Source organism: Nerophis lumbriciformis, linkage group LG05 (genome assembly GCF_033978685.3).
Source record: "Nerophis lumbriciformis linkage group LG05, RoL_Nlum_v2.1, whole genome shotgun sequence".
Lineage (NCBI taxonomy): Eukaryota > Metazoa > Chordata > Actinopteri > Syngnathiformes > Syngnathidae > Nerophis > Nerophis lumbriciformis.
The window spans coordinates 53,312,451-53,336,742 of NC_084552.2; the positions used below are offsets into that span (position 1 = coordinate 53,312,451).

At 41.8% G+C, this 24,292-nt stretch overlaps 1 protein-coding gene across 3 annotated transcripts in view; it reads left to right on the plus strand.

The window, feature by feature from the left end:
* The window catches only part of ppfia2 (PTPRF interacting protein alpha 2), a 167,832-nt gene that overhangs the window by 127,510 nt on the left and 16,030 nt on the right, over window positions 1-24,292 (plus strand). For all 3 annotated transcript variants that reach the window (XR_009815213.1, XM_061959630.1, XM_061959631.1), the window contains 19 exons: window positions 448-582; window positions 715-798; window positions 864-995; window positions 1,069-1,131; window positions 1,193-1,284; window positions 1,343-1,475; window positions 1,536-1,753; window positions 1,824-2,070; window positions 3,259-3,288; window positions 3,361-3,488; window positions 3,559-3,734; window positions 3,807-3,897; window positions 14,510-14,591; window positions 17,291-17,491; window positions 17,767-17,829; window positions 17,943-17,975; window positions 18,046-18,221; window positions 22,204-22,301; window positions 22,371-22,546. Coding sequence is in view for 2 of the 3 variants with exons in the window: in XM_061959630.1 (XP_061815614.1) it covers window positions 448-582; window positions 715-798; window positions 864-995; window positions 1,069-1,131; window positions 1,193-1,284; window positions 1,343-1,475; window positions 1,536-1,753; window positions 1,824-2,070; window positions 3,259-3,288; window positions 3,361-3,488; window positions 3,559-3,734; window positions 3,807-3,897; window positions 14,510-14,591; window positions 17,291-17,491; window positions 17,767-17,829; window positions 17,943-17,975; window positions 18,046-18,221; window positions 22,204-22,301; window positions 22,371-22,546 (2,358 nt within the window). In the remaining variant the exon portion in view is untranslated. The remainder of the gene's footprint in view (window positions 1-447; window positions 583-714; window positions 799-863; window positions 996-1,068; window positions 1,132-1,192; window positions 1,285-1,342; window positions 1,476-1,535; window positions 1,754-1,823; window positions 2,071-3,258; window positions 3,289-3,360; window positions 3,489-3,558; window positions 3,735-3,806; window positions 3,898-14,509; window positions 14,592-17,290; window positions 17,492-17,766; window positions 17,830-17,942; window positions 17,976-18,045; window positions 18,222-22,203; window positions 22,302-22,370; window positions 22,547-24,292) is intronic.

A 24,292-nucleotide genomic window follows, 5' to 3' on the forward strand; every position in this document is an offset into this window, starting at 1 on the left:
GATCCCCAAAACACAACAACAGGTAGCAATAGGAAAGAAAAATTGGTTTTGCATGGTAGAGCCCCTTCTAAGAAAGCATATGTCCATACCAGATTGTTATTAATAAGCAGGTTTTCTTTTTCATACCTACTATTAACCTCTGTGGACTAATTTGTCTTGATTAAGCCTTTTCTAACATTACACTCTACAAAATAATAAAAGCATGTATGATTCTTGCTGATATCGTATCGGTATTGGCCAAAAAAATGCTCCAATATCGGTACGGTATCGTAAGGGAAAAGGTTATTACGGGACACCCCTAATTGCGCTTATACTTTGCTCACAACACTGTGCTTTCCAGTCATGCTTTTAATTTGAAATATACCCAGGAAGCTGTAATAGTAGAAAGACCAAGAAGGATAATGTAGATGAAAGCGGTGAATGCATGTCTTTGCTGTGCGTCCACAGATGGAGGAGAAGAACCGGCAGCTGCAGGAGAGGCTGGAGTTGGCCGAGCAGAAGCTCCAGCAAACCATGAGGAAGGCCGAGACTCTACCAGAGGTGGAGGCCGAGCTGGCCCAGAGGATTGCCGCCCTCACCAAAGTAGGCAATGTTTGTCCCTGCTCCTCGTCCAGTTGCACCTCATACCATCCTGGTTCTTTCAGTGGACGCCATCTTTGTCTGATGGCCTCCTAACGATTGTCTTTCCTCATGTGAGCGCGTGTGTCTGTGCAGGCGGAGGAGCGTCACGGCAGCATTGAGGAGAGGATGAGGCACTTGGAGTGCCAGCTGGAGGAGAAAAACCAGGAGCTTCTCAGGGTGAGGTCAAGTGTCCAGCATCCAATCATCACAGTGGAACAAAACTCCTCCATCTTGCATCCCAGGCTCGCCAGCGAGAGAAGATGAATGAGGAGCACAACAAGCGTCTCTCGGACACGGTTGACAGGCTCCTCACGGAGTCCAACGAGCGTCTGCAGCTTCACCTGAAGGAGCGGATGGCGGCTCTAGAAGAGAAGGTTCAGGGTGGCGGCGTAACAAACATCTCACTTGTGATTAGAGATCTAACCTTCAACTTGTTTGTGTCTTCAGAATCTGCTGATTCAGGACTCTGAGGGCTACAGGAAGCAGTATGAGGAGTCCATCCATGAAAAGGTAAAGGATGACATCTGTTTGGAAGACACAATAAAGTGAAGTCACGATTGTCTTGGTGCAGACGCACCTGGCCGGGGAGATCGAGAAGCTGAGATTGGAGTTGGACCAGTTCCGATTGAGGGCAGGATCCCTCACTGAACCTACCCTCTCACGGTAATCCTGCTGACTCTGCACCTTTGTTGGACTTTGACTGAAGGGAGCTATCCATCAGGTCTCATCTGGACACGTCCGGCGAGCTCCGGTTCTCGCTAGGCTCTCTGGCTGAGACCCAATCCGACCACTACCGCTCGGCCAAAGTCATCCGCCGGCCCAGGCGAGGTCGGATGGATCTGCATGACACCAAGGTGAAGAGAAGAAGTTCCTTGTAGATGTTCACCTTTTCTAACCGGCGTCGCTGTTGGCAGGCCAAGTCGCTGGGGGAGCACGAGTGGCGCTCGCAACAGCTCGGGGTTCTGGGGGGCCACCACTTCGAGAGCGACACAGAGATGTCTGACATCGACGACGACGACAGAGAAACGCTATTCAGCTCCATGGACCTCCTCTCGCCTGGCGGCCACTCCGACGCACAAACCCTGGCCATGATGCTGCAGGAGCAGCTGGACGCCATCAACAAGGAGATCCGGTTACTTTTTGTCCCTTCCCTCATGTGATCTAGAATGTTCTTCCACATGCTCACTGAGTCCGCCCTACAGGCTGATTCAGGAGGAGAAGGAGTCGACGGAGCTGCGGGCTGAGGAGATCGAGAACCGTGTGGCCAGCGTCAGCTTGGAGGGTCTCAACCTGGCACGGATGCACCATCACCACCACGGCGCCTCCATGACCGCCTCGGCCACCGCCTCCTCGCTGGCGTCGTCCTCCCCGCCCAGCGGACGCTCCACCCCCAAACTTGACCCCCGGAGTCCTGCTCGCGACATGGAACGTATGGGAGTGATGACGCTGGTACGGCCATGAAATGTGGACTTATTTGCAGAATAGCTGATAAATAACCATCCAAATATGCATTCTATTTATAATCCATAAACATTCATCTAAAAATCTATAATATTTCTGAGTATTTGTATAGATATTCATATATGTATACATTATATTCATAATTTACATTTATACTCATTAAGGCACCGAAAAAGCTGGAGCCTATGTTTTTTTTAAAATGTGACGTGAATATATAAATGTTTATTCATATCAATTATAAAATGTTGCATTTTAATTATTTGAACATAAATACTTAAATTATTACACCTTTTATTTATATGAATATTATATGTATGTATATATATATATATATATATATATATATATATATATATGCATTCTATGTACCGGTATATGAATATGTATATCCATTATTAAAAGTGAATTGTGTACATTATATATATAGTATTCATATGAATATAAGATGTGATAATTTAGATATTTATGTACATAAAATAATTGAATTACAAAATGTTATATTTAAGTATATTTTATAAATGTAATTGAGATATATATACTGTATATGTTTACATTATATATATATAGTTTATATATACCATATATATATAGCGTATATGTATACAAAATATGCATATTGATATTGATATAAAGTATATTTATATGAACATTTATATACTTTTAATGTATATAATTTGATTACAATAATTTATATAAATGTTTATTTATACTTGTAAATTTTCATAAAATATATTTATATGAACATTTATATACGATACATATAATATTTATGTGAAAACAAATACTATATATTAATATAAATATAATGCATATGTATGTTAACATTTGTATAATAAACATTATATTTATTAAAATGTTCATATAAATGTTATATTTATTTGGATTTTCATATAACTGTTATATTTATATAAACATTCATATACAGTTGAACTGTTCATATTTGTACTGCCTTCTGTATACTAATACTTAAGTCTAAGTATTGGTAGTAAAAGATATACAATATGACGGCTAGTATCCGCTTTTATTACGAGGTTTGGATATTTAATGATCCACACTTCCGTATCGATCAGTGAATAGGAGGAAGGCTCATGAGCTTCTAAAAGTTATTCATTTACAGCATGGAAACGTTTGTGCTTTTATCGACGCTGATTGATATTGATTTTTATCTCCCCGCAGCCCAGCGATCTAAGGAAGCACAGGAGAAAGGTAGATCCCGACCAGTCAGGGTGAATATGGCGCGTCTTTCAGTCGGGTTCTGACAGCGAATCTACTTCTCAGATAGCGGCGGTGGACGAAGACGGCCGTGAGGACAAGGCCACCATCAAGTGTGAGACGTCACCTCCGTCGACACCGCGCACCGTCCGGATGACGCACACGCTGCCATCCTCGCACAATGACGCTCGCGGGTACATAGTAGTGGTCTACGGCTGTTTTGTCCGCCGGTGCGACAGGATTGACGTCCTGTCGTGTCCACAGCTTTGCCTCTCTGGAAGCTGAAGGCACCCTGAGCAGCGTCGCCAGCAGCCAGGACTCCCTGCACAAGCAGCCCAAAAAGAAGGGCATCAAGTCGTCCATCGGGCGGCTCTTCGGCAAGAAAGAGAAGGGCCGACTGGCACATCTTGCACACAGACATGTCATGGTGGATCCACAAGGTTCTCAAACATCCACAGGTAGCAACATTGACAACGCATAGTGTGCTCATCAAGACTGTGTTCCACCTTCAGCCACCATGATGGACTCGGACATGTCGAGCCAAGACGTCGGCGTGGGCAAGCTTGGCACTCAGGCCGAGAAGGACCGCCGCTTGAAAAAGAAGTAAGTTCTCCTTCAGCCGCCGCTTTACTACACACACAAACATGAACGTCAGCTCTTGAAGGACATTTCTTGGATGTCTTGTGGGAAAAACGACGCACCTTTTGTGCAGAAACACAAACAAATACTTACTTCCTCCAATTAGTTCCTAGAACTAAGGTCAAAAAAGGAATCTTTATTCATTAGTTATATCTGGTTTCACTTCAAAAAATAATGGGTTGTTCCACTAAATCAGGGGTCGGCAACCCGCGGCTCTAGAGCCGCATGTGGCTCTGTAGCGCCGCCCTACTGGCTCTCTGGAGCTTTTTAAAAAATGTATGAAAAATGGAAAAAGATGTGGGGGGAAAAATATATTTTTTGTTTTAATATGGTTTCTGTAGGAGGACAAACATGACACAAACCTCCCTAATTGTTATAAAGCACACTGTCAGCTTCACTGATTCGAGTATTTGGCGAGGGCCGTTTTGTCCTACTAATTTTGGCGGTCCTTGAACTCACCATAGTTTGTTTACATGTATAACTTTCTCCGACTTCCTAGGACATGTTTTATTCCACTTCTTTTTCTGTCTCATTTTGTCCACCAAACTTTTAAGGGTGTGCGTGAATGCACAAAAGTCAGTTTTGTTGATGTTATTGACTTGTGTGGAGTGCTAATCGGGCATATTTGGTCACTGCATTACTGCAAGCTAATCGATGCTAACATGCTATTTAGGCTAGCTATATGTACATCATTATGCCTCATTTGTAGGTATATTTGAGGTCATTTAGTTTCCTTTAAGTCCTCTTAATTCAATTTATATCTCATGACACACTATCTGTATGTAATATGGCTTTTAATTTTTTGTGGCTCCAGACAGATTTGTTTTTGTATTTTTGGTCCAATATGGCTCTTTCAACATTTTGGGTTGCCGGCCCCTGCACTAAAATGATGTCACAATCTAAAAATGTACTCTTTTTTTTTTTTTTACTTTAAATCTGTTAAAACACACTAAAAACTGCAAATCTCAAGCAACTTTATTCCGTTTTCTGTAGCTGACTGTTTACATGTCTGAAAGTAACTTGGGTGAGTTTTTAACATAGAATTAGCAAATACATTAAATATAACCACATGACCATCCATCCATCTTCTTCCGCTTATCCGAGGTCGGGTCGCGGGGGCAGCAGCCTAAGGAGGGAAGCCCAGACTTCCCTCTCCCCAGCCACTTCGTCCAGCTCTTCCTGTGGGACCCCGAGGCGTTCCCAGGCCAGCCGGGAGACATAGTCTTCCCAACGTGTCCTGGGTCTTCCCCGCGGCCTCCTACCGGTCGGACGTGCCTCCCTAGGGAGGCGTTTGGGTGGCATCCTGACCAGATGACATTTGTGCTAAAAGTATGTTGACACTAAGCACATGACAAGGATTTATAAACAAAATGTATAATAAATAACATTAAAAAAATAATTTAGGTACAGGACTGTGCTAAGATTTTATTATACAGAAGAATAGAGTAATTAATTTTCGTTCTTCCCATGTTCTGCAGAGGACGTCAATCCTGCCCTGTGAATCATGTGACTCATTCCACTTTTTTCAGAGGGTAATGTGTTACATAACAGGACTGAGTGACACCACTTAAGTGTACATTTTAAATACATTTTTAGTATACAGTAGGTCAGAATAGTTCGGATAAGACACAAATATGTCAAAGAAAAATTTTAAGGATTATTATATTTTATAAATATAGTCTAATTTTAGGAAGTGGGGACAATCAACATATGCTAGTTTCAATTAATATTTTGAATTGTATTTAATAAATATGCAATCAGATTAATATACTTGTAAAAAGAAAAAAGAGTGTATTTTCACATTTTACGGTGGAATGACCCAGTCACATTTAAAAAAACAAACATATTTTTATCACCGGCCCCTTCATTTGGTCTAATGAAGGTCTAATCTAATGTACGCTGGCCGACAGGTGCAAACGTGCAACAACCTCCAAACACTCCAAATGCATAAATTATCCAAAATCACCTACACCTTAAAACAAAGACACAGGGAAAATGCTGTAAATTTCAAATTCTGTAAGAAAAGAAACTCATGCAAAAGAAAAATGCTGCAAATGCCAAACACATACCCCCCAAAAAACTGAAGTGCAGAAAAGCCGATAGACAGAAACAGAAGTTAGCAAGGATACCAGGAAGGTACACTTTCAGGAATTTTAAGTACATCTAGCAGCAGCTGCAGACACTCGAAGTCTAAGTCGCGCCCACTCTAAGCCGTGCCCCCTTAAAGACGTGCCCACAGGGGCGGCGACAACGAAAGTGAAGCTTGTCTTCAACGTAAGTGAAGCTGGAGAGACAATACTTAATTAGGAAATCAGTAATACATTTAAAAAATACTGTTGGAAAAAAGGTTAGGGTTGTATACAATCAGCCGAAAAAGCAATACATTCAACAACCGAAATAATAGCAACCATGGAGTGTTGCATCAGCCATCTTGGATCACGATGCAGTGTCCAGTCTCAAGCTGTCAGCGCCACTGTGGGCATGTCGTTAAGACACAGTTCACTTCCATTGTCGCCACCCGTGTGGGCGCAACTTAGAGTGGGCACGACTTTGACTGTCTGCAGCTAGACCCTTCTCAGGAAGTTAGCTATGTCACTGCCCAATGTACACTGCCATGCGCTCACATGATTTTTATTTTTATTTTTTATGACACAAAGTCATAAAACTGTAATAGCACGGCAGGAAGATGTCTCTGCACATGCGTATTACAAAAGTAGCGCATGCGCGAACAGATAGGGTAGCTCGGTAATTGGGCAGTGACAAGGCTATGCGAGAAGTTAGCTGGGCTACCAGGAAGTTAGCAAGGTTATCAGGAAATTAGCCAGGTTATCAGGAAGTTAGCTAGGTTATCAGGAAATTAGCCAGGTTATCAGGAAGTTAGCTAGGTTATTAGGAAATCAGCCAGGCTACCAGGAAGTTAGCTAGGTTATTAGGAAATCAGCCAGGCTACCAGGAAGTTAGCTAGGTTATCAGGATATTAGCCAGGCTACCAGGAAGTTAGCTAGGTTATCAGGTAATTAGCCAGGCTACCAGGAATTTAGCTAGGTTATCAGGAAACTAGCCAGGCTACCAGGAAGTTAGCTATGTTATTAGGAAATTAGCCAGGCTACCAGGAAGTTAGCTATGTTATTAGGAAATTAGCCAGGCTACCAGGAAGTTAGCTATGTTATTAGGAAATTAGCCAGGCTACCAGGAAGTTAGCTATGTTATTAGGAAATTAGCCAGGCTACCAGGAAGTTAGCTAGGTTATCATGAAATTAGCCAGGCTACCAGGAAGTTAGCTAGGTTATCAGGATATTAGCCAGGCTACCAGGAAGTTAGCTAGGTTATCAGCAAATTAGCCAGGTTATCAGGAAGTTAGCTAGGTTATCAGGAAATTAGCCAGGCTACCAGGAAGTTAGCTAGGTTATTAGGAAATCAGCCAGGCTACCAGGAAGTTAGCTAGGTTATCATGAAATTAGCCAGGCTACCAGGAAGTTAGCTAGGTTATCAGGTAATTAGCCAGGCTACCAGGAAGTTAGCTAGGTTATCAGGATATTAGCCAGGCTACCAGGAAGTTAGCTAGGTTATCAGGTAATTAGCCAGGCTACCAGGAATTTAGCTAGGTTATCAGGAAACTAGCCAGGCTACCAGGAAGTTAGCTATGTTATTAGGAAATTAGCCAGGCTACCAGGAAGTTAGCTATGTTATTAGGAAATTAGCCAGGCTACCAGGAAGTTAGCTAGGTTATCAGCAAATTAGCCAAGTTATCAGGAAGTTAGCTAGGTTATCAGGAAATTAGCCAGGCTACCAGGAAGTTAGCTAGGTTATTAGGAAATCAGCCAGGCTACCAGGAAGTTAGCTAGGTTATTAGGAAATCAGCCAGGCTACCAGGAAGTTAGCTAGGTTATTAGGAAATCAGCCAGGCTACCAGGAAGTTAGCTAGGTTATCAGGATATTAGCCAGGCTACCAGGAAGTTAGCTAGGTTATCAGGAAATTAGCCAGGCTACCAGGAATTTAGCTAGGTTATCAGGAAATTAGCCAGGTTATCAGGAAGTTAGCTAGGTTATCAGGAAATTAGCCAGGTTATCAGGAAGTTAGCTAGGTTATTAGGAAATCAGCCAGGCTACCAGGAAGTTAGCTAGGTTATTAGGAAATTAGCCAGGCTACCAGGAAGTTAGCTAGGTTATCATGAAATTAGCCAGGCTACCAGGAAGTTAGCTAGGTTATCAGGATATTAGCCAGGCTACCAGGAAGTTAGCTAGGTTATCAGGATATTAGCCAGGCTACCAGGAAGTTAGCTATGTTATTAGGAAATTAGCCAGGCTACCAGGAAGTTAGCTATGTTATTAGGAAATTAGCCAGGCTACCAGGAAGTTAGCTAGGTTATCAGGATATTAGTCAGGCTACCAGGAAGTTAGCTAGGTTATCAGCAAATTAGCCAAGTTATCAGGAAGTTAGCTAGGTTATCAGGAAATTAGCCAGGCTACCAGGAAGTTAGCTAGGTTATCAGGTAATTAGCCAGGCTACCAGGAATTTAGCTAGGTTATCAGGAAACTAGCCAGGCTACCAGGAAGTTAGCTAGGTTATTAGGAAATCAGCCAGGCTACCAGGAAGTTAGCTAGGTTATCAGGAAATTAGCCAGGTTATCAGGAAGTTAGCTAGGTTATCAGGAAATTAGCCAGGCTACCAGGAAGTTAGCTAGGTTATCAGGATATTAGCCAGGCTACCAGGAAGTTAGCTAGGTTATTAGGAAATCAGCCAGGCTACCAGGAAGTTAGCTAGGTTATTAGGAAATCAGCCAGGCTACCAGGAAGTTAGCTAGGTTATCAGCAAATTAGCCAAGTTATCAGGAAGTTAGCTAGGTTATCAGGAAATTAGCCAGGCTACCAGGAAGTTAGCTAGGTTATTAGGAAATCAGCCAGGCTACCAGGAAGTTAGCTAGGTTATTAGGAAATCAGCCAGGCTACCAGGAAGTTAGCTAGGTTATTAGGAAATCAGCCAGGCTACCAGGAAGTTAGCTAGGTTATCAGGAAATTAGCCAGGTTATCAGGAAGTTAGCTAGGTTATCAGGAAATTAGCCAGGCTACCAGGAAGTTAGCTAGGTTATCAGCAAATTAGCCAAGTTATCAGGAAGTTAGCTAGGTTATCAGGAAATTAGCCAGGCTACCAGGAAGTTAGCTAGGTTATTAGGAAATCAGCCAGGCTACCAGGAAGTTAGCTAGGTTATTAGGAAATCAGCCAGGCTACCAGGAAGTTAGCTAGGTTATTAGGAAATCAGCCAGGCTACCAGGAAGTTAGCTAGGTTATTAGGAAATCAGCCAGGCTACCAGGAAGTTAGCTAGGTTATTAGGAAATCAGCCAGGCTACCAGGAAGTTAGCTAGGTTATTAGGAAATTAGCCAGGCTACCAGGAAATTAGCTCGGCCAGCAAGGGGTTAGCTAGGCTACCAGAAGTTAGCGAAGCTACTTGAAAGTTGAGCAGGCTATTAGGAAGTGAGGGATGTTCCTCTCAAAAGACAGCAAGATAGATACCCAGAAGAAAACTGTCGGAGTGAAAAGATTTACAAATATTTTATTTTGCAAAAAAAAAAAAAAGAAGTGCTTCACACAGTTGTACGAGTGGTTAGCATGTTAGCCGCACTGTCAGAAAATGGAGTGTTGGAATCTCCTGCATCTTTGTGTGAGGTTTGCATGTTCTCCACGTGCTTCGGTGGGTATTTTTCCCGTGACTCCAGTTTCCTCACACATTCAAAAAGAAGCATGGTTTGCGAATTATGAACTGTAAATTTGCCCATAAGTGTGGATGGTTGTTCGTATATGTTTGCCCTCTGATTGGCTGGCGAACTGATAAGGACAAGTGTTCGATGAAGCATGATTTACGTAGCTAATGTTAGCGTAGCGTAGCCTGGCTAACTTCAATTGTGTTCTGTCAAACGTGCAGCATTTCTCTCATGCATTTGTTTTTGCTCTTGCAGCGTTTATGTGATATTGTATATTGTGTGAATGTGTTTGTCATGCCTAACGATGATTGCACACCTTGTTTGACTTGTGATGACCAACAAACTTTGCCTCCCGTGTAGTCGCTCGCAAGAGGTTGTGCTCTCCTCCTCCTCCCAGTGCTTGGACTTCCTCATAGCGGCGTCCGGGAGACACCAGCACTTTGCATCTTCCTTCTCCCTGCATGCTAGCAATCTGCCTGCCGCTCTACTTCCTGTTCCAGCATCTTGCTCCGTCACCGCCGCTAGTGCTGCTCTCCTTCCTGTTGTTGTTGTTGTTGTTGTTGTTGTTGTTGTTGTCTTTTTCGGGCAAAAGCACCTGATTGCCTCCTGAATCCTTCGCCGCTGCACGAGACGCCAAGGCGAGGTGTTGAAGCTTCCGGGTGGGATGACATGCGGGTGCACGACTTCTTCTACTTCTTGTCCTGGAAATGCCGACTAAGCTGTTAACATGTGTACTCTCTCTCTCCCTCATTGCCTCTAACAAAGCGGGTAAGTCGTCAGGATGTGACCTCCATGTGTCCACCGTCATGCCGCCTTCTTTCCTGTCCACCGGCGTCTCTTTCCCCCTCAAGAGCGCCATCGCTTTCTTTCTTTTGTGACGTTTCTTCCTGCCTTACAGCAGCCTCCAGATAGAGATTGCGCAGGGTCCGGTTTCCCCTTCTGGAATGCTATTTTTTGTTTCTTTGTTTGTCTGCCGTAACCAGCTGCATCATCTGGTTACGGCTTTATCTCTGTTGTATTTATGATTTGTCATAACCGTTTCCTTGCTTCCCTTTCCCCAGCTATGTTCAGTCACGAACATAAACATGAGCTGGCCTCATGTGCTGGACGGACAAGACCGACATATTTCAGTGTGTGTCTCTGGCGCCCCCTATGGCGACGTCTGTCATTCGTCGTATTCTCTGACAGCACACTCAATGGGGAATGGGTTGTTGCTTCAGAGTCCATTTAAAAGGAGTTTCAAATCCTTCAGGTTGATAAGCAAGCCTGTCAAATCTTGTGTTCATGTCCAACTACCTCATCAGATTTGAAGGCTCGTCTTATCAAGTGCAACAAGTGTTGTTTCCTGACACAGTTGTTGTCACTTTGAGCCTATCATCAAGTCGCCCTTTTTCGCTCTAGTTGTAGGTAGGAATATACCGGGCTGGAACATCGCAGCATGCCGAGTTCAAACCTTAAATTGGTTCTTTTTGGTGTGTCCCAATTAGGGATGGGTACTGATACGGTACAAATTTCCGATTCCTAGAGATCAATATGGTACTCATTGGTACTAATTTTTGGTACTTTTGTGTGTGTTCCTTCACATGGTAAGAAATGTTAATTTGTTTAATAATAGAATTTAAAAATATATATATTTAACATTTAACTATACCATGCAATATTTTTTTCCTACACTTCTGAATATCATTTGCAAGAATGGATTCTTTTTAGTTTGTCCAAGCTGTGTTGCTGTAGTCAGGAAGTAGTCTTTGCCATTAAGTTGATGCTGACTGTCTTGTAGGGGTGTGGGGAAAAATTGATTCGAATTCGAATCGCGATTCTCACGTTGTGCGATTCAGAATCGATTCTCATTTTTAAAAAATTGATTTTTTTATATATTTCATTTTTTATTTTTTATTAAAAAAAATATTTCATCAATCCAACAAAACAATACACAGCAATACCATAACAATGCAATCCAATTCCAAAACCAAACCCGACCCAGCAACACTCCGAACTGCAATAAACAGAGCAATTGAAAGGAGACACAAATACGACATAGAACAAACCAAAAGTAGTGAAACAAAAATGAATATTATCAACAACAGTATCAATATTAGTTACAATTTCAACATAGCAGTGATTAAAAATCCTTCATTGACATTATCATTAGACATTAGTAAAAACAAAAAACAGAACAATAGTGTCACAGTGGCTTACACTTGCAACGCATCTCATAAGCTTGACAACACACTGTGTCCAATATTTTCACAAAGATAAAATAAGTCATATTTTTGGTTCGTTTAATAGTTAAAACAAATTTACATTATTGCAATCAGTTGATAAAACATTGTCCTTTACAATTATAAAAGCTTTTTACAAAAATCTACTACTCTGCTTGCATGTCAGCAGACTGGGGTAGATCCTGCTGAAATCTTATGTATTGAATGAATAGAGAATTGTTTTGAATCGGGAAAATATCGTTTTTGAATCGAGAATCGTGTTGAATCGAAAAAAATCGATTTTGAATCGAATCGTGACCCCAAGAATCAATATTGAATCGAATCGTGGGACACCCAAAGATTCGCAGCCCTACTGTCTTGTCTTGTGTTGAGTCCTACAAAGCAAGGTGTTTACAGTGTAACTTTGTATTTGGATGGTGACAAGTACCTTATTTGTAATTTTTTAATACCAAATTTAAATGTGTAAAATCGCTTATGCTAATCGGTAGCATGTCCATGGTATTTCCAATGTAAATTAGCATCGAGCTAGCGCACTTTGAAAATTGTGAGTCATACTTTTCCGTCAAGCATGCTTGCTTTGTTGGTATAGAACATTTTATTATCGTAATCGGGAGTGACATCACATGTAACAAAGGTATCAAAATACGGTACATTTGGATTTTACGTGAATCGGTTTCCGGTAGTACCGACGGACTTTGGTCGGTGACTATAAAAACACTAAATTCTGTACCCAAAATTTGGTCAGTGCCTATAAAAACATTGATTCGGTACACAGTACTACTGACAGAATTTTGTCAGTGCCTATAAAAACATACAATTCGGTACCTGGTAGTACTGATGGAATTTGGTCGGTACCTAAAAAAAACTAACATAAACCAAATTTGGTCCCCATCCCTAGTCCCAATACAGTGGTACCTCGGTTCTTCGTACGCCCCACTTTTCGCGGGAAGCAGGTTTCAAATTTACTCGTATAAAACTGCGTATCAGTCTACGGAATCCCATACCCAAACAAAGAATCGCCTGCTTTGGGGTCTCTTAAATCATGCTCAAACAAAGCGCAGCCACATTCAAAACACAAAGTACGGAAATAAAGACCATTGCATCTATTAAACTGCATGGAATTCTGACCAAAATTGTGCGTACAAAATGAATAAACAATCATTCATTAAAGAGAAATGGTTGTTTTTGTTAGGGCTGTCAAAATTAATAAGTTAACTCATGTGATTAATCAAAAAGAATAATGGCATTAGTCATGTACAGACTTGGATTAACCATGCTGTTTATTTTGACCGTACAAGCTTTTTTTCCTTAACTGCTATCAGATCAATGGCAATTTCCACTCCAAAATATAGCCTGATAAAACTTACCAAGTTTTGTGCAAGTAAATGACACGCATTAAAGTAAAATGTTTAAAAACCTTCCTGGATGACATTATGACAATAAAAGTGCATTTGTGTACATATATACCACATTATATGTGATTAATCCAAATTCCAAAACGGGGTTAATCTGATTTTTTTTAAATATATAATTTTACAGCTCTGGTTTTTATAGATCAAATACTTTGCGTGGAAAACACAATGCACAACTGTTCGGCCCTGTTTTGCGCACATAAGCTTGATAGATGAGACCCCAGGATATGGGGGGAAAAGGCAAAAAGATACGCAAAATAATGCATCCGAGGTACAAATTACACTCTGAAGGGTCCGGTAATGACTCAGTGATTACAAACAACCGCTTCCTCAGACAAAATAAGAGCTCAGAACCGTAACTTATAGAAAAAGGACACAAAAAGCAAACATTGTCAAAATAAATTTGCAATGGACAGCACTTTGATAAAGAAGGTGAGAAACACTATTGAATTCAAGAAAGAACTCGTACCTCTCTGCGTATCGCTGTCTTCGCCAACAAATGTTCCGTAAAGGGGAAAGTAATGTTGAATGTTCATTTAGAAATTTCATTCATCATTTTAATGTATTTCTCTTTTTCTTCTGCATGTACAACTATAATTATTCTCTTTGAAATGTTGTTGTGGTCATATTTTTTGGTGTATGAAACAATTGGATTTACTTTATTTCTTACGAAAATGCTTCGGCTTTCGTCTGACCTTAGAGAATGAATTACTGAAAAAACCGAGGTAACACTGTATGTATTTTATATTGTGTACAGGCACTGTTCCTCCTAAAGGTACAGTCATGTACAGTATATTCTCTCGGAGAGTCTTAATAGGAAGATGTGTTCCTATTCAGGCTCGTGGGCGTCATTTGTTGGCACTCGTGCGCCTCTCGCAAGAGCGTAGGAGGATTCAAAGTGGAGCATCTTGAAGACAAGTTTCTGCATTATTCAAAAACCAGAAATCAGCTGAGAGCGGCACTGGGGGGGGGGGGGGGGGGGGGTGAAGTAGTATTCTGTAGGTCGTGATTGCGGGTGAGGGAGAGAAATGTCGCACGGGCAATAAGAAGCTGAAGGTCACGGAGGAAAAACGACAGCAGTTCACTCATGTCGGCATCGAACGCGCGCATGTTTGCGATGATAAACACTTGGCCTTTTGCAGCGCTAGTGGCGGAGATGAAACGTGTGCTGTCTGCAGGGAGGCTGTGTTAAAAAGTGATTATAAACGTCTGCATGATTTGTTCATGTTCCTCTCTGCAGACATGAACTCCTGGAAGAAGCCAGGAGGAAGGGCTTACCTTTCGCGCAGTGGGACGGACCCACTGTGGTGGCCTGGCTGGAGGTGAGCGTCATCAATTATTGTTTCTACCGTCTACTATTCGCTGCCTCGCTTCTCTTTATACTTGCATGATCAACCTTTGCTAACCAATGTACAAACCCCGTTTCCATATGAGTTGGGAAACTGTGTTAGATGTAAATATAAACGGAATACAATGATTTGCAAATCCTTTTCAACCCATATTCAGTTGAATGCACTACAAAGACAAGATATTTGATGTTCAAACTCATAAACTTTTTTTTTTTTTTTTTTGCAAATAATAATTAACTTAGATTTTCATGGCTGCAACACGTGCCAAAGTAGTTGGGAAAGGGCATGTTCACCACTGTGTTACATGGCCTTTCCTTTTAACAACACTCAGTAAACGTTTGGGAACTGAGGAGACACATTTTTTAAGCTTCTCAGGTGGAATTCTTCTTCTTGCTTGATGTACAGCTTAAGTTGTTCAACAGTCCGGGGGTCTCCGTTGTGGTATTTTAGGCTTCATAATGCGCCACACATTTTCAATGGCAGACAGGTCTGGACTACAGGCAGGCCAGTCTAGTACCTGCACTCTTTTACTATGAAGCCACGTTGAGGTAACACGTGGCTTGGCATTGTCTTGCTGAAATAAGCAGGGGCGTCCATGGTAACGTTGCTTGGATGGCAACATATGTTGCTCTAAAACCTTTATGTACCTTTCAGCATTAATGGCGCCTTCACAGATGTGTAAGTTGCCCATGTCTTGGGCACTAATACACCCCCATACCATCACAGATGCTGGCTTTTCAACTTTGCGCCTATAACAATCCGGATGGTTCTTTTTCTCTTTGGTCCGGAGGACACGACGTCCACAGTTTCCAAAAACAATTTGAAACGTGGACTCGTCAGACCACAGAACACTTTTCCACTTTGTATCAGTCCATCTTAGATGAGCTCAGGCCCAGCGAAGCCGACGGCGTTTCTGGGTGTTGTTGATAAACGGTTTTCGCCTTGCATAGGAGAGTTTTAACTTGCACTTACAGATGTAGCGACCAACTGTAGTTACTGACAGTGGGTTTCTGAAGTGTTCCTGAGCCCATGTGGTGATATCTTTTACACACTGATGTTGCTTGTTGATGCAGTACAGCCTGAGGGATCAAAGATCACAGGCTTAACTGCTTACGTGCAGTGATTTCTCCAGATTCTCTGAACCCTTTGATGATATTACGGACCGTAGATGGTGAAATCCCTAAATTCCTTGCAATAGCTGGTTGAGAAAGGTTTTTCTTAAACTGTTCAACAATTTGCTCACGCATTTGTTGACAAAGTGGTGACCCTCGCCCCATCCTTGTTTGTGAATGACTGAGCATTTCATGGAATCTACTTTTATACCCAATCATGGCACCCACCTGTTCCCAATTTGCCTGTTTACCTGTGGGATGTTCCAAATAAGTGTTTGATGAGCATTCCTCAACTTTATCAGTATTTATTGCCACCTTTCCCAACTTCTTTGTCACGTGTTGCTGGCATCAAATTCTAAAGTTAATGATTATTTGCAAAAAAAAATTTTTTTTATCAATTTGAACATCAAATATGTTGTCTTTGTAGCACATTCAACTGAATATGGGTTGAAAATGATTTGCAAATCATTGTATTCCGTTTATATTTACATCTAACACAACTTCCCAACTCATATGGAAACAGGGTTTGTAGTTCACTCATGCAGAACAACAACGTCCTAATATAAAAGAGTAAGCAAAACAATCAAAACAGTAATTATCTTTAGGCGTGCGCCGATTGATCAGCCACTGATCAGTATTGGATGATTTACGTGAAAAAAATTGTGATTTGCCAACGCAGATTTTCAATGCCGATCACAAAAGCCGATCCCATCTGGCTGATACTTTAATTGGTCCCTCCAGTGCAGCAGTTAATAGGCATTCATTGTGTAATACGTTTATACACAGTGTGCAGCCGCTCCTCTAAGTTAATAATCACCACTTTCATTGCGGAAAATAAACTGCCTTTCGTTGAATCATCATGTACCATTATCACTGGAGGCTGAACATGTTAGGCACTGAGTAGGGGCAAGCATGCTAATTGCTACTCTCGCGGATGTTCTCCCGAAATGTCTTTGTCATTCTTGTTTGGTGTGGGTTCACAGTGTGGCGCATATTTGTAACAGTGTTAAAGTTGTTTATACGGCCACCCTCAGTGTGACCTGTATGGCTGTTGACCAAGTATGCGTGGCATTCACTTGTGTGTGTGAAAAGCCACATATATTATGTGACTGGGCTGGCACGCAAAGGCAGTGCCTTTAAGGTTTATTGGCGCTCTGTACTTCTCCCTACGTCCTTGTACACAGCGGCGTTTTAAGAAGTCATAAATTTTACTTTTTGAAACCGATACCGATAATTTCCGATATTACATTTTAAAGCATTTATCGGCCGATAATATCGGCAGTCCGATATTATCGGACATCTCTAATTATTATTATATTTTTTTGTTAAATCTTAAAGCACTATTGCTAATAATCTATTTTTACATACAGCAGCTTTATTTAATCCGTATTCTCACATGTCTGCTGTCACTTTAGAGTTGAGAGGCTCCTTTTACCAAATACTGTATGGTCAAAGCATCACTTCCTCCTCATTCGCCGGCGTGTCTTCACGATTTGGTCTTACTGAAACAAATGTCGTCCGTCTGATCCACATTCTCCATGTTCGTTCTTCCTCCCATAGTTGTGGCTGGGAATGCCGGCCTGGTACGTGGCGGCGTGCCGCGCCAACGTCAAGAGTGGCGCCATCATGTCGGCCCTCTCCGACACGGAGATCCAGCGGGAGATCGGAATCAGCAACCCTCTCCACCGCCTCAAGCTCCGCCTCGCCATCCAGGAGATGGTCTCCCTCACCAGCCCGTCGGCGCCGCCCACCTCCAGAACTGTGAGTCCAAACGGGACCCGGGGTGTGCACTTTTGTGTGTGGCGGCGTCGCGCGCGCTAATTGCATGCTAACCGGTCTGTGCGCACCGGAGCTGTGTCGTGCTGTGTGTTCCGTCCCCCGCCCTTTGACCCCCTGGCCGGGTGAGCCGGGCCCATTGGTGGTCCTGACTGTGATGCAAAAACACTGTCGGCTTACAGCGGTGCTGCTCTTCTTCTTTAACACTGCTTGCGCCTCCTGTTGGACATCTTCCACTACTACCACCGCTGCCCTTGTAGCCGTCTGGCAACGTGTGGGTGACCCACGAGGAGATGGAGACCATGGCGGCCCCTTCCAAAACGGTCAGTTCCCCTCCAACGCTTTCTCGCCGCCTTCTTTTCTCTCGTGTGCCGCTTTTTGAGTCTCCTGACCTCAATGGAGCGTTTTGCTAAAACTGTTTTTGTGCCTCTCTCAGAAGTCCCAGTCTGACGAGGGCAGCTGGGCTCAGGTAATGAGAAGCGAACTTCACCATGGGATCGTCTGGGAAATGTTCATGCTTGCTTTCTTCCGCTGCGAAGACGCTGGCGTACGGCGACATGAACCACGAGTGGATCGGGAACGAGTGGCTGCCCAGTCTCGGACTACCTCAGTACCGCAGCTACTTCATGGAGTGCCTGGTGGACGCGCGCATGCTGGACCACCTGACCAAGAAGGACCTGAGGGTGCACCTGAAGATGGTGGACAGCTTCCACAGGTAACAAAGCGCCGCCGACCGTACTTTTGCTTACAAGACTACAATTGGTTTGCGGTATATATTCCATATAATTTAGAGATGTCCGATAATGACTTTTTTGCTGATATCCCATATTCCGATATTGTCCAACTCTTAATTACCGATTCCGATATCAACAGTCATGGAATTAACACATTGTTATGCCTAATTTTGTTGTGATGCCCCGCTGGATGCATTACTCAATGTAACAAGGTTTTCTAAAATAAATCAACTCAAGTTATGGAAAAAAATGCCAACATGGCACTGCCATATTTATTATTGAAGTCACAAAGTGCATTCTTTTTTTTTAACATGCCTCAAAACAGCAGCTTGGAATTTGGGACATGCTCTCCCTGAGAGAGCATGAGAAGGTTGGGTTGGGGGGGGCGGGGTTGAGGTTGGGGGGTAGGAGGTAGGAGGTAACGGGGGGTGTATATTTTAGCGTCCCGGAAGAGTTAGTGTTGCAAGGGGTTCTGGGTATTTGTTCTGTTGTGTTTATGTTGTGTTACTGTGCGGATGTTCTCCCGAAATGTGTTTGTCATTCTTGTTTGGTGTGGGTTCACAGTGTGGCGCATATTTGTAACAGTGTTAAAGTTGTTTATACGGCCACCCTCAGTGTGACCTGTATGGCTGTTGACCAAGTTTGCTTGCATTCACTTGTGTGTGAAAAGCCGAAGATATTATGTGACTGGGCCGGCATGCAAAGGCAGTTTATTGGTGCTCTGTACTGCTCCCTACGTCCGTGTACACAGCGGTGTTTTAAAAAGCCATAAATTGTACTTTTTGAAACCGATACCGATAATTTTGATACCGATAATTTCCGATATTACATTTTAAAGTTTTTATCGGCCGATAATATCGGCAGTCCGATATTATCGGACATCCCTAATATAAATGATTTTAATTAGGCATACAATATTCCAAAACAATCGTCATATCGTGATAAAACATGTTGATGACACATTCTAGCGACAAGTTAGCGGCTAGCGTCCCTCCATAGCGCAAAACCACTTCCAAGTCACTAATCTTCACCTCCATGGCGGCAAAAAGTCAGTAATTTAACATTATCACTGGAGGACGAGGAATAGCTCAACATGCTACACTACACATCGTAGAAGGATATGCTAACCGCTAAGCTAGAGCTCTTGAATATAAACAAGTGTGGCCAGACCAATACAAATATTGACATTAATGATACTAAGTGTAGTATCAGTATATTTTAAATAGTGTTTGGAAAATTACTTTTAAAAAGTAATTAATTATAGTTATTTGTTACTTTGCCAAAAAAATTATTTAATAACAAACGGAAATATTATTTAATAAATGTAATTAATGCCTAGGGTGGGGGTCTGCAACGCGCAGCTCTCGAGCCACATGCGGCTCTTTAGCGCCGCCCTAGTGGCTCCCTGAAGCTTTTTCAAATATGTATAAAAATGGAAAACGATGAGGAAAAAATTTTTTTTGTTTGTTTTAATATGGTTTCTGTAGGAGGACAAACATGACACAAACCTTCCTAATTGTTAGAAATCCCACATAAACATGCTTCACATAGTTTGTTTACATGTACAATTTTCCTTGATGCTGCCACAGAAAGACGTGTTTTATGCCACTTCTTCTTTGTCTCTATTTGCCCACCAAACTTTTTATGCTGTGCTGAATGCACAAAGGTGAGCTTTGTTGATGTTATTGACTTGTGTGGCGTGCGAATCAGGCATATTTGGTCACTGCATGACTGCAAGCTAATCGATGCTAACATGCTATTTATGCTAGGTGTATTTAAGGTCATTTAATTTGCAGTTTCCGTTTCTTTCAACTTAAAAACACACATCTTTACCTTTGGTCATTCTAAGCCAGTAATTTCCAGGAGTTATCACACCCTCTCAAAAGCTTTCGTTTTACTAATGCTTTCCAATGTTGTAAAAATGTGTAGGATGAATATTACATTTCATCATTTCTGTCAACCAAGATTTGCGCTAACCTGCGACACATAAACATTTTGATAGTAGGCTAATATAGACACTTACATCATGTGTTGCCTTCATTATAACACTTATATAAGACTTTTAAAGTCATTTTGATAGTAGGCTAATATAGACACTTACATCATGTGTTACTTTCATTGTAACTCTTATATAAGGCTTTACATTTTTTGCGGGTCCAGAGAGATTTTTTTTTTTGTATTTTTGGTCCAGTATGGCTCTTTCAACATTTTGGGTTGCCGACCCCTGGCCTAGGGGAAGTCATTATTGCGTAACTTTAAACAAAAAAAATACTATCTGGCATCTGCAGTTGAGATGAGATGAAGGCAGAGTGTGTGTATGTGCCTGTTGCTAAGTGACGAGTGATGTCAGCGCCCAGACAGAGCAGCATTAGCTAAGCTGTGTTTGTTTGCTCAGACTTGCAGTTTGCGGGTAGTGACGCCATCTCTGTTGAATCTTCTCACTGGATTGTGTTAGTACGAGTTAATAAAGAGGCAGAATGTTCTTCCATGGCTGTATTCTCCTTCACGAAATGGGTATTGTCGGATTGCAAGCTTGTCACTTCAATTATTGATCTGTTGTCCATTATTCCCTCAAAGTAGAAGTGTGTCTGTGCGTGTACTTACATGTTTGCTGTGTAATGTTGCCTCTACCTAATTGATATCAAATTCATTTCAGTGTGGTGCCGGTTATTGCTTTCAACAGTAAAAAGATATTTCCTGCATTGAACTTGCTGTGCTTCTGACGCTGTCTTGTCAACCACAACAAAAGCAGCGTGCCACGTGACATCAAACGTCTCGCTAACGGCGTTGTGACCTACATAAAAGTAATTAGATTACTCGTCACTAGTAAAAGTAACAGCGTTGAAAGTAACACTGTTGACTCTAACGATATTTTTTATTATCACAAAACAATTTTTTTGTCGTTTTTGGTATTGTTTACAAACTCGGGGAAGAAGTCCCTGGACACAGGAAGACTTTAAGAACAAAAACCAAAAGATTAAAATCAGAGCCAATATTACTTTTCGCTTATGTTTGTTTATTTTGCTCAAAATGTTTTATGTAGTAAAATTAGATGAGGAAATCATTTAAATATTTAATTGATATTTTTACACAGTCATCCTGTTTTTTATCTGGTTATAATAGTGATAAAAAAGGAATTAGTCAATGATCCTTAAAATGTGACGTATCAGCATTGGTATGACCGAACAGCCCCTGTAACTACTTGGTATTGGATTGATACCTAAATTTGTAGTATCGCCCAAAACTAATGTAACGTATCCAAACAACAGAACAATACGTGTTTGTTACATTTTAATAGAAGTGTAGATAGAACAATGTTACAGCAGAAAATAACCAGTAAATTAGCAAGTAGATTAATAATATCCATCCATCCATCCATTTTCTACCGCTTATTCCCTTTGGGGTGGCGGGGGGCGCTGGAGCCTATCTTAGCTACAATCGGGCGGAAGGCGGGGTACACCCTGGACAAGTCGCCACCTCATCGCAGGGCTAGATTAATAATAGTTTTGAGAAAATAATGGAACTGAAAATGATGCAATATGTAACTGCTTATATCAGCAACTAAATTAGTAGCCTTTTAAAGCCGTTTTGGAATGGTTTTATTATCATTTACATTCCAAATAATATATTGTGACATATATATAATACATAACCTGAGGGTTCCTGGTTCGATCCCCAGCTTCTGTCATCCTAGTCACGTCTGTTGTGTCCTTGAGCAAGACACTTCACCCTTGCTCCTGATGGGTCGTGGTTAGGACCTTGCATGGCAGCTTCCCACACATTCAGTGTGTGAATGGGTGAATGTGGAAATAGTGTCAAAGAGCTTTGAGTACCTTGAAGGTAGAAAAGCGCTATACGAGTATACATTTACCACATCGTTATCGCAGGAGGCTGCAATATATATCAGGATACAGATTTTAGGCCGCACCGCTCATCCCTAACTACAAAGTGTTTGAATCCCAGAACTAGTTTACAGTACGGCATCATGGGTCTGAAGAAGCTCAACTACGACAGGAAGGAGTTGGAGCGACGGCGGGAGACCAGCCAGCACGAAATGAGAGGTGAGCTCCTGTCGCTCAAGAACAAAAAATAGCGAGAAGGAATTTATTAATTGTTTCCCCTCCCTGCAGACGTTCTGGTGTGGAGCAACGAGCGCGTGGTCCGCTGGGTGCAGAGCATCGGCCTGAGGGACTACGCCGGCATCCTGCACGAGAGCGGCGTGCACGGAGCGCTGGTCGCCCTGGACGACAACTTTGACTACAGCAGCCTGGCTCTGGTGCTGCAGATCCCCAACCAAAACACTCAGGTAACTTCTGGAAGTCACAGACGCTTTTAGGGAGGAGGAGATGAATTTTTGATAACACTAAATTGTTGAAGTCCTGCGTGAAGCTTTTAGACCACTTTTAGCTTCGTCTGACTTTTAAGAAGTTCAACAAACAATTTTAAAGTTCACTTCAACCTGCACATCATCTCTTTTATCTTAACTCTGAATTAAGAATTGCATTGTTAATTGCTGTGACAATATTTTGTTTATTTACCAAATAAGAAAAGTTAATTTGTAGAGATGTCCGATAATATCGGACTGCCGGTATTATCGGCCGATAAATGCTTTAAATGTAATATCGGAAATTATCGGAATCTGTTTCAAAAAGTAAAATGTAGGACTTTTTAAAACGCCGCTGTACGGAGTGGTACACGGACGTAGGGAGAAGTACAGAGTGCCAATAAACCTTAAAGGCACTGCCTTTGCGTGCCGGCCCAATCACATAATATCTACGGCTTTTCACACACACCAGTGAATGCAAATCATACTTGGTCAACAGCCATACAGGTCACACTGAGGGTGGCCGTATAAACAACTTTAACACTGTTACAAATATGCACCACACTGTGTACCCACAAGAATGACAAACACATTTCGGGAGAACATCCGCACCGTAACACAACATAAACACAACAGAACAAATACCCAGAACCTCTTGCAGCAGTAACTCTTCCGGGACGCTACAATATACACCCCCCGCTATCTCCCCCTCACCTCAACCCCGCCCACCTCAACCTCCTCATACTCTCTCAGGGAGAGCATGTCCCAAATTCCAAGCTGCTGTTTTGAGGCATGTTAAAAAATGAATGCCCTTTGTGATTTCAATAATAAATATGGCAGTGCCATGTTGGCATTTTTTTCCATAACTTGAGTTGATTTATTTTGGAAAACCTTGTTGCATTGTTTAATGCATCCAGCTGGGCATCACAACAAAATTAGGCATAATAATGTGTTAATTCCACGACTGTATATATCGGTATCGGTTGATATCGGAATCGGTAAATAAGAGTTGGACAATATCGGATATCGGCAAAAAAGCCATTATCGGACATCTCTATTAAATTGTGAAAACAATTTAGTTGAATTTGCTTCGCCCCCTTGCGGCTTGATATGGTATAAACCACAGATAGTAGTTGATGTGCTTATCTTTGCGCCATATTTATATTCAGTGTTTTATTATTATTATAGTTAGAGGGGTTTTTTTAGGAAACAAAAAGTTTGTAGACTATTCGACGATTCGATTCAAAGGAATCTGATTCGACTGTCAACATTGCAGTCATTGAGTCAATGCAACACACAAAGGGAAGCGAGTTAAGTACCCAATGTTCCCCTTGCTATCTAACATGCTAGCGTACGTGTTAGCATGAATGAAACTTACACATTAGTAAACATACTAGCTTATGTATAACATGCATGCTAGAGTATGTGTAGCATATACATGCTAGCATACATATATAACATACATGCTAGCGTATGTGTAAAATATACATGCTAGTGTATAGGCTAGCATACTCGCTATAGCGTACATGCTAGAATACACGCTGGTATACATGTTAGCATACACGTAGTGTACATGTCAGCCCACACATAGAATAGATGTCAGCAAACACATAACATGTACAGTACAGGCCAAAAGTTTGGACACACCTTCTCACTTCAATGCCTTTTCTTTATTTTTAATGACTATTTACATTGTAGATTGTCACTGAAGGCATCAAAACTATGACA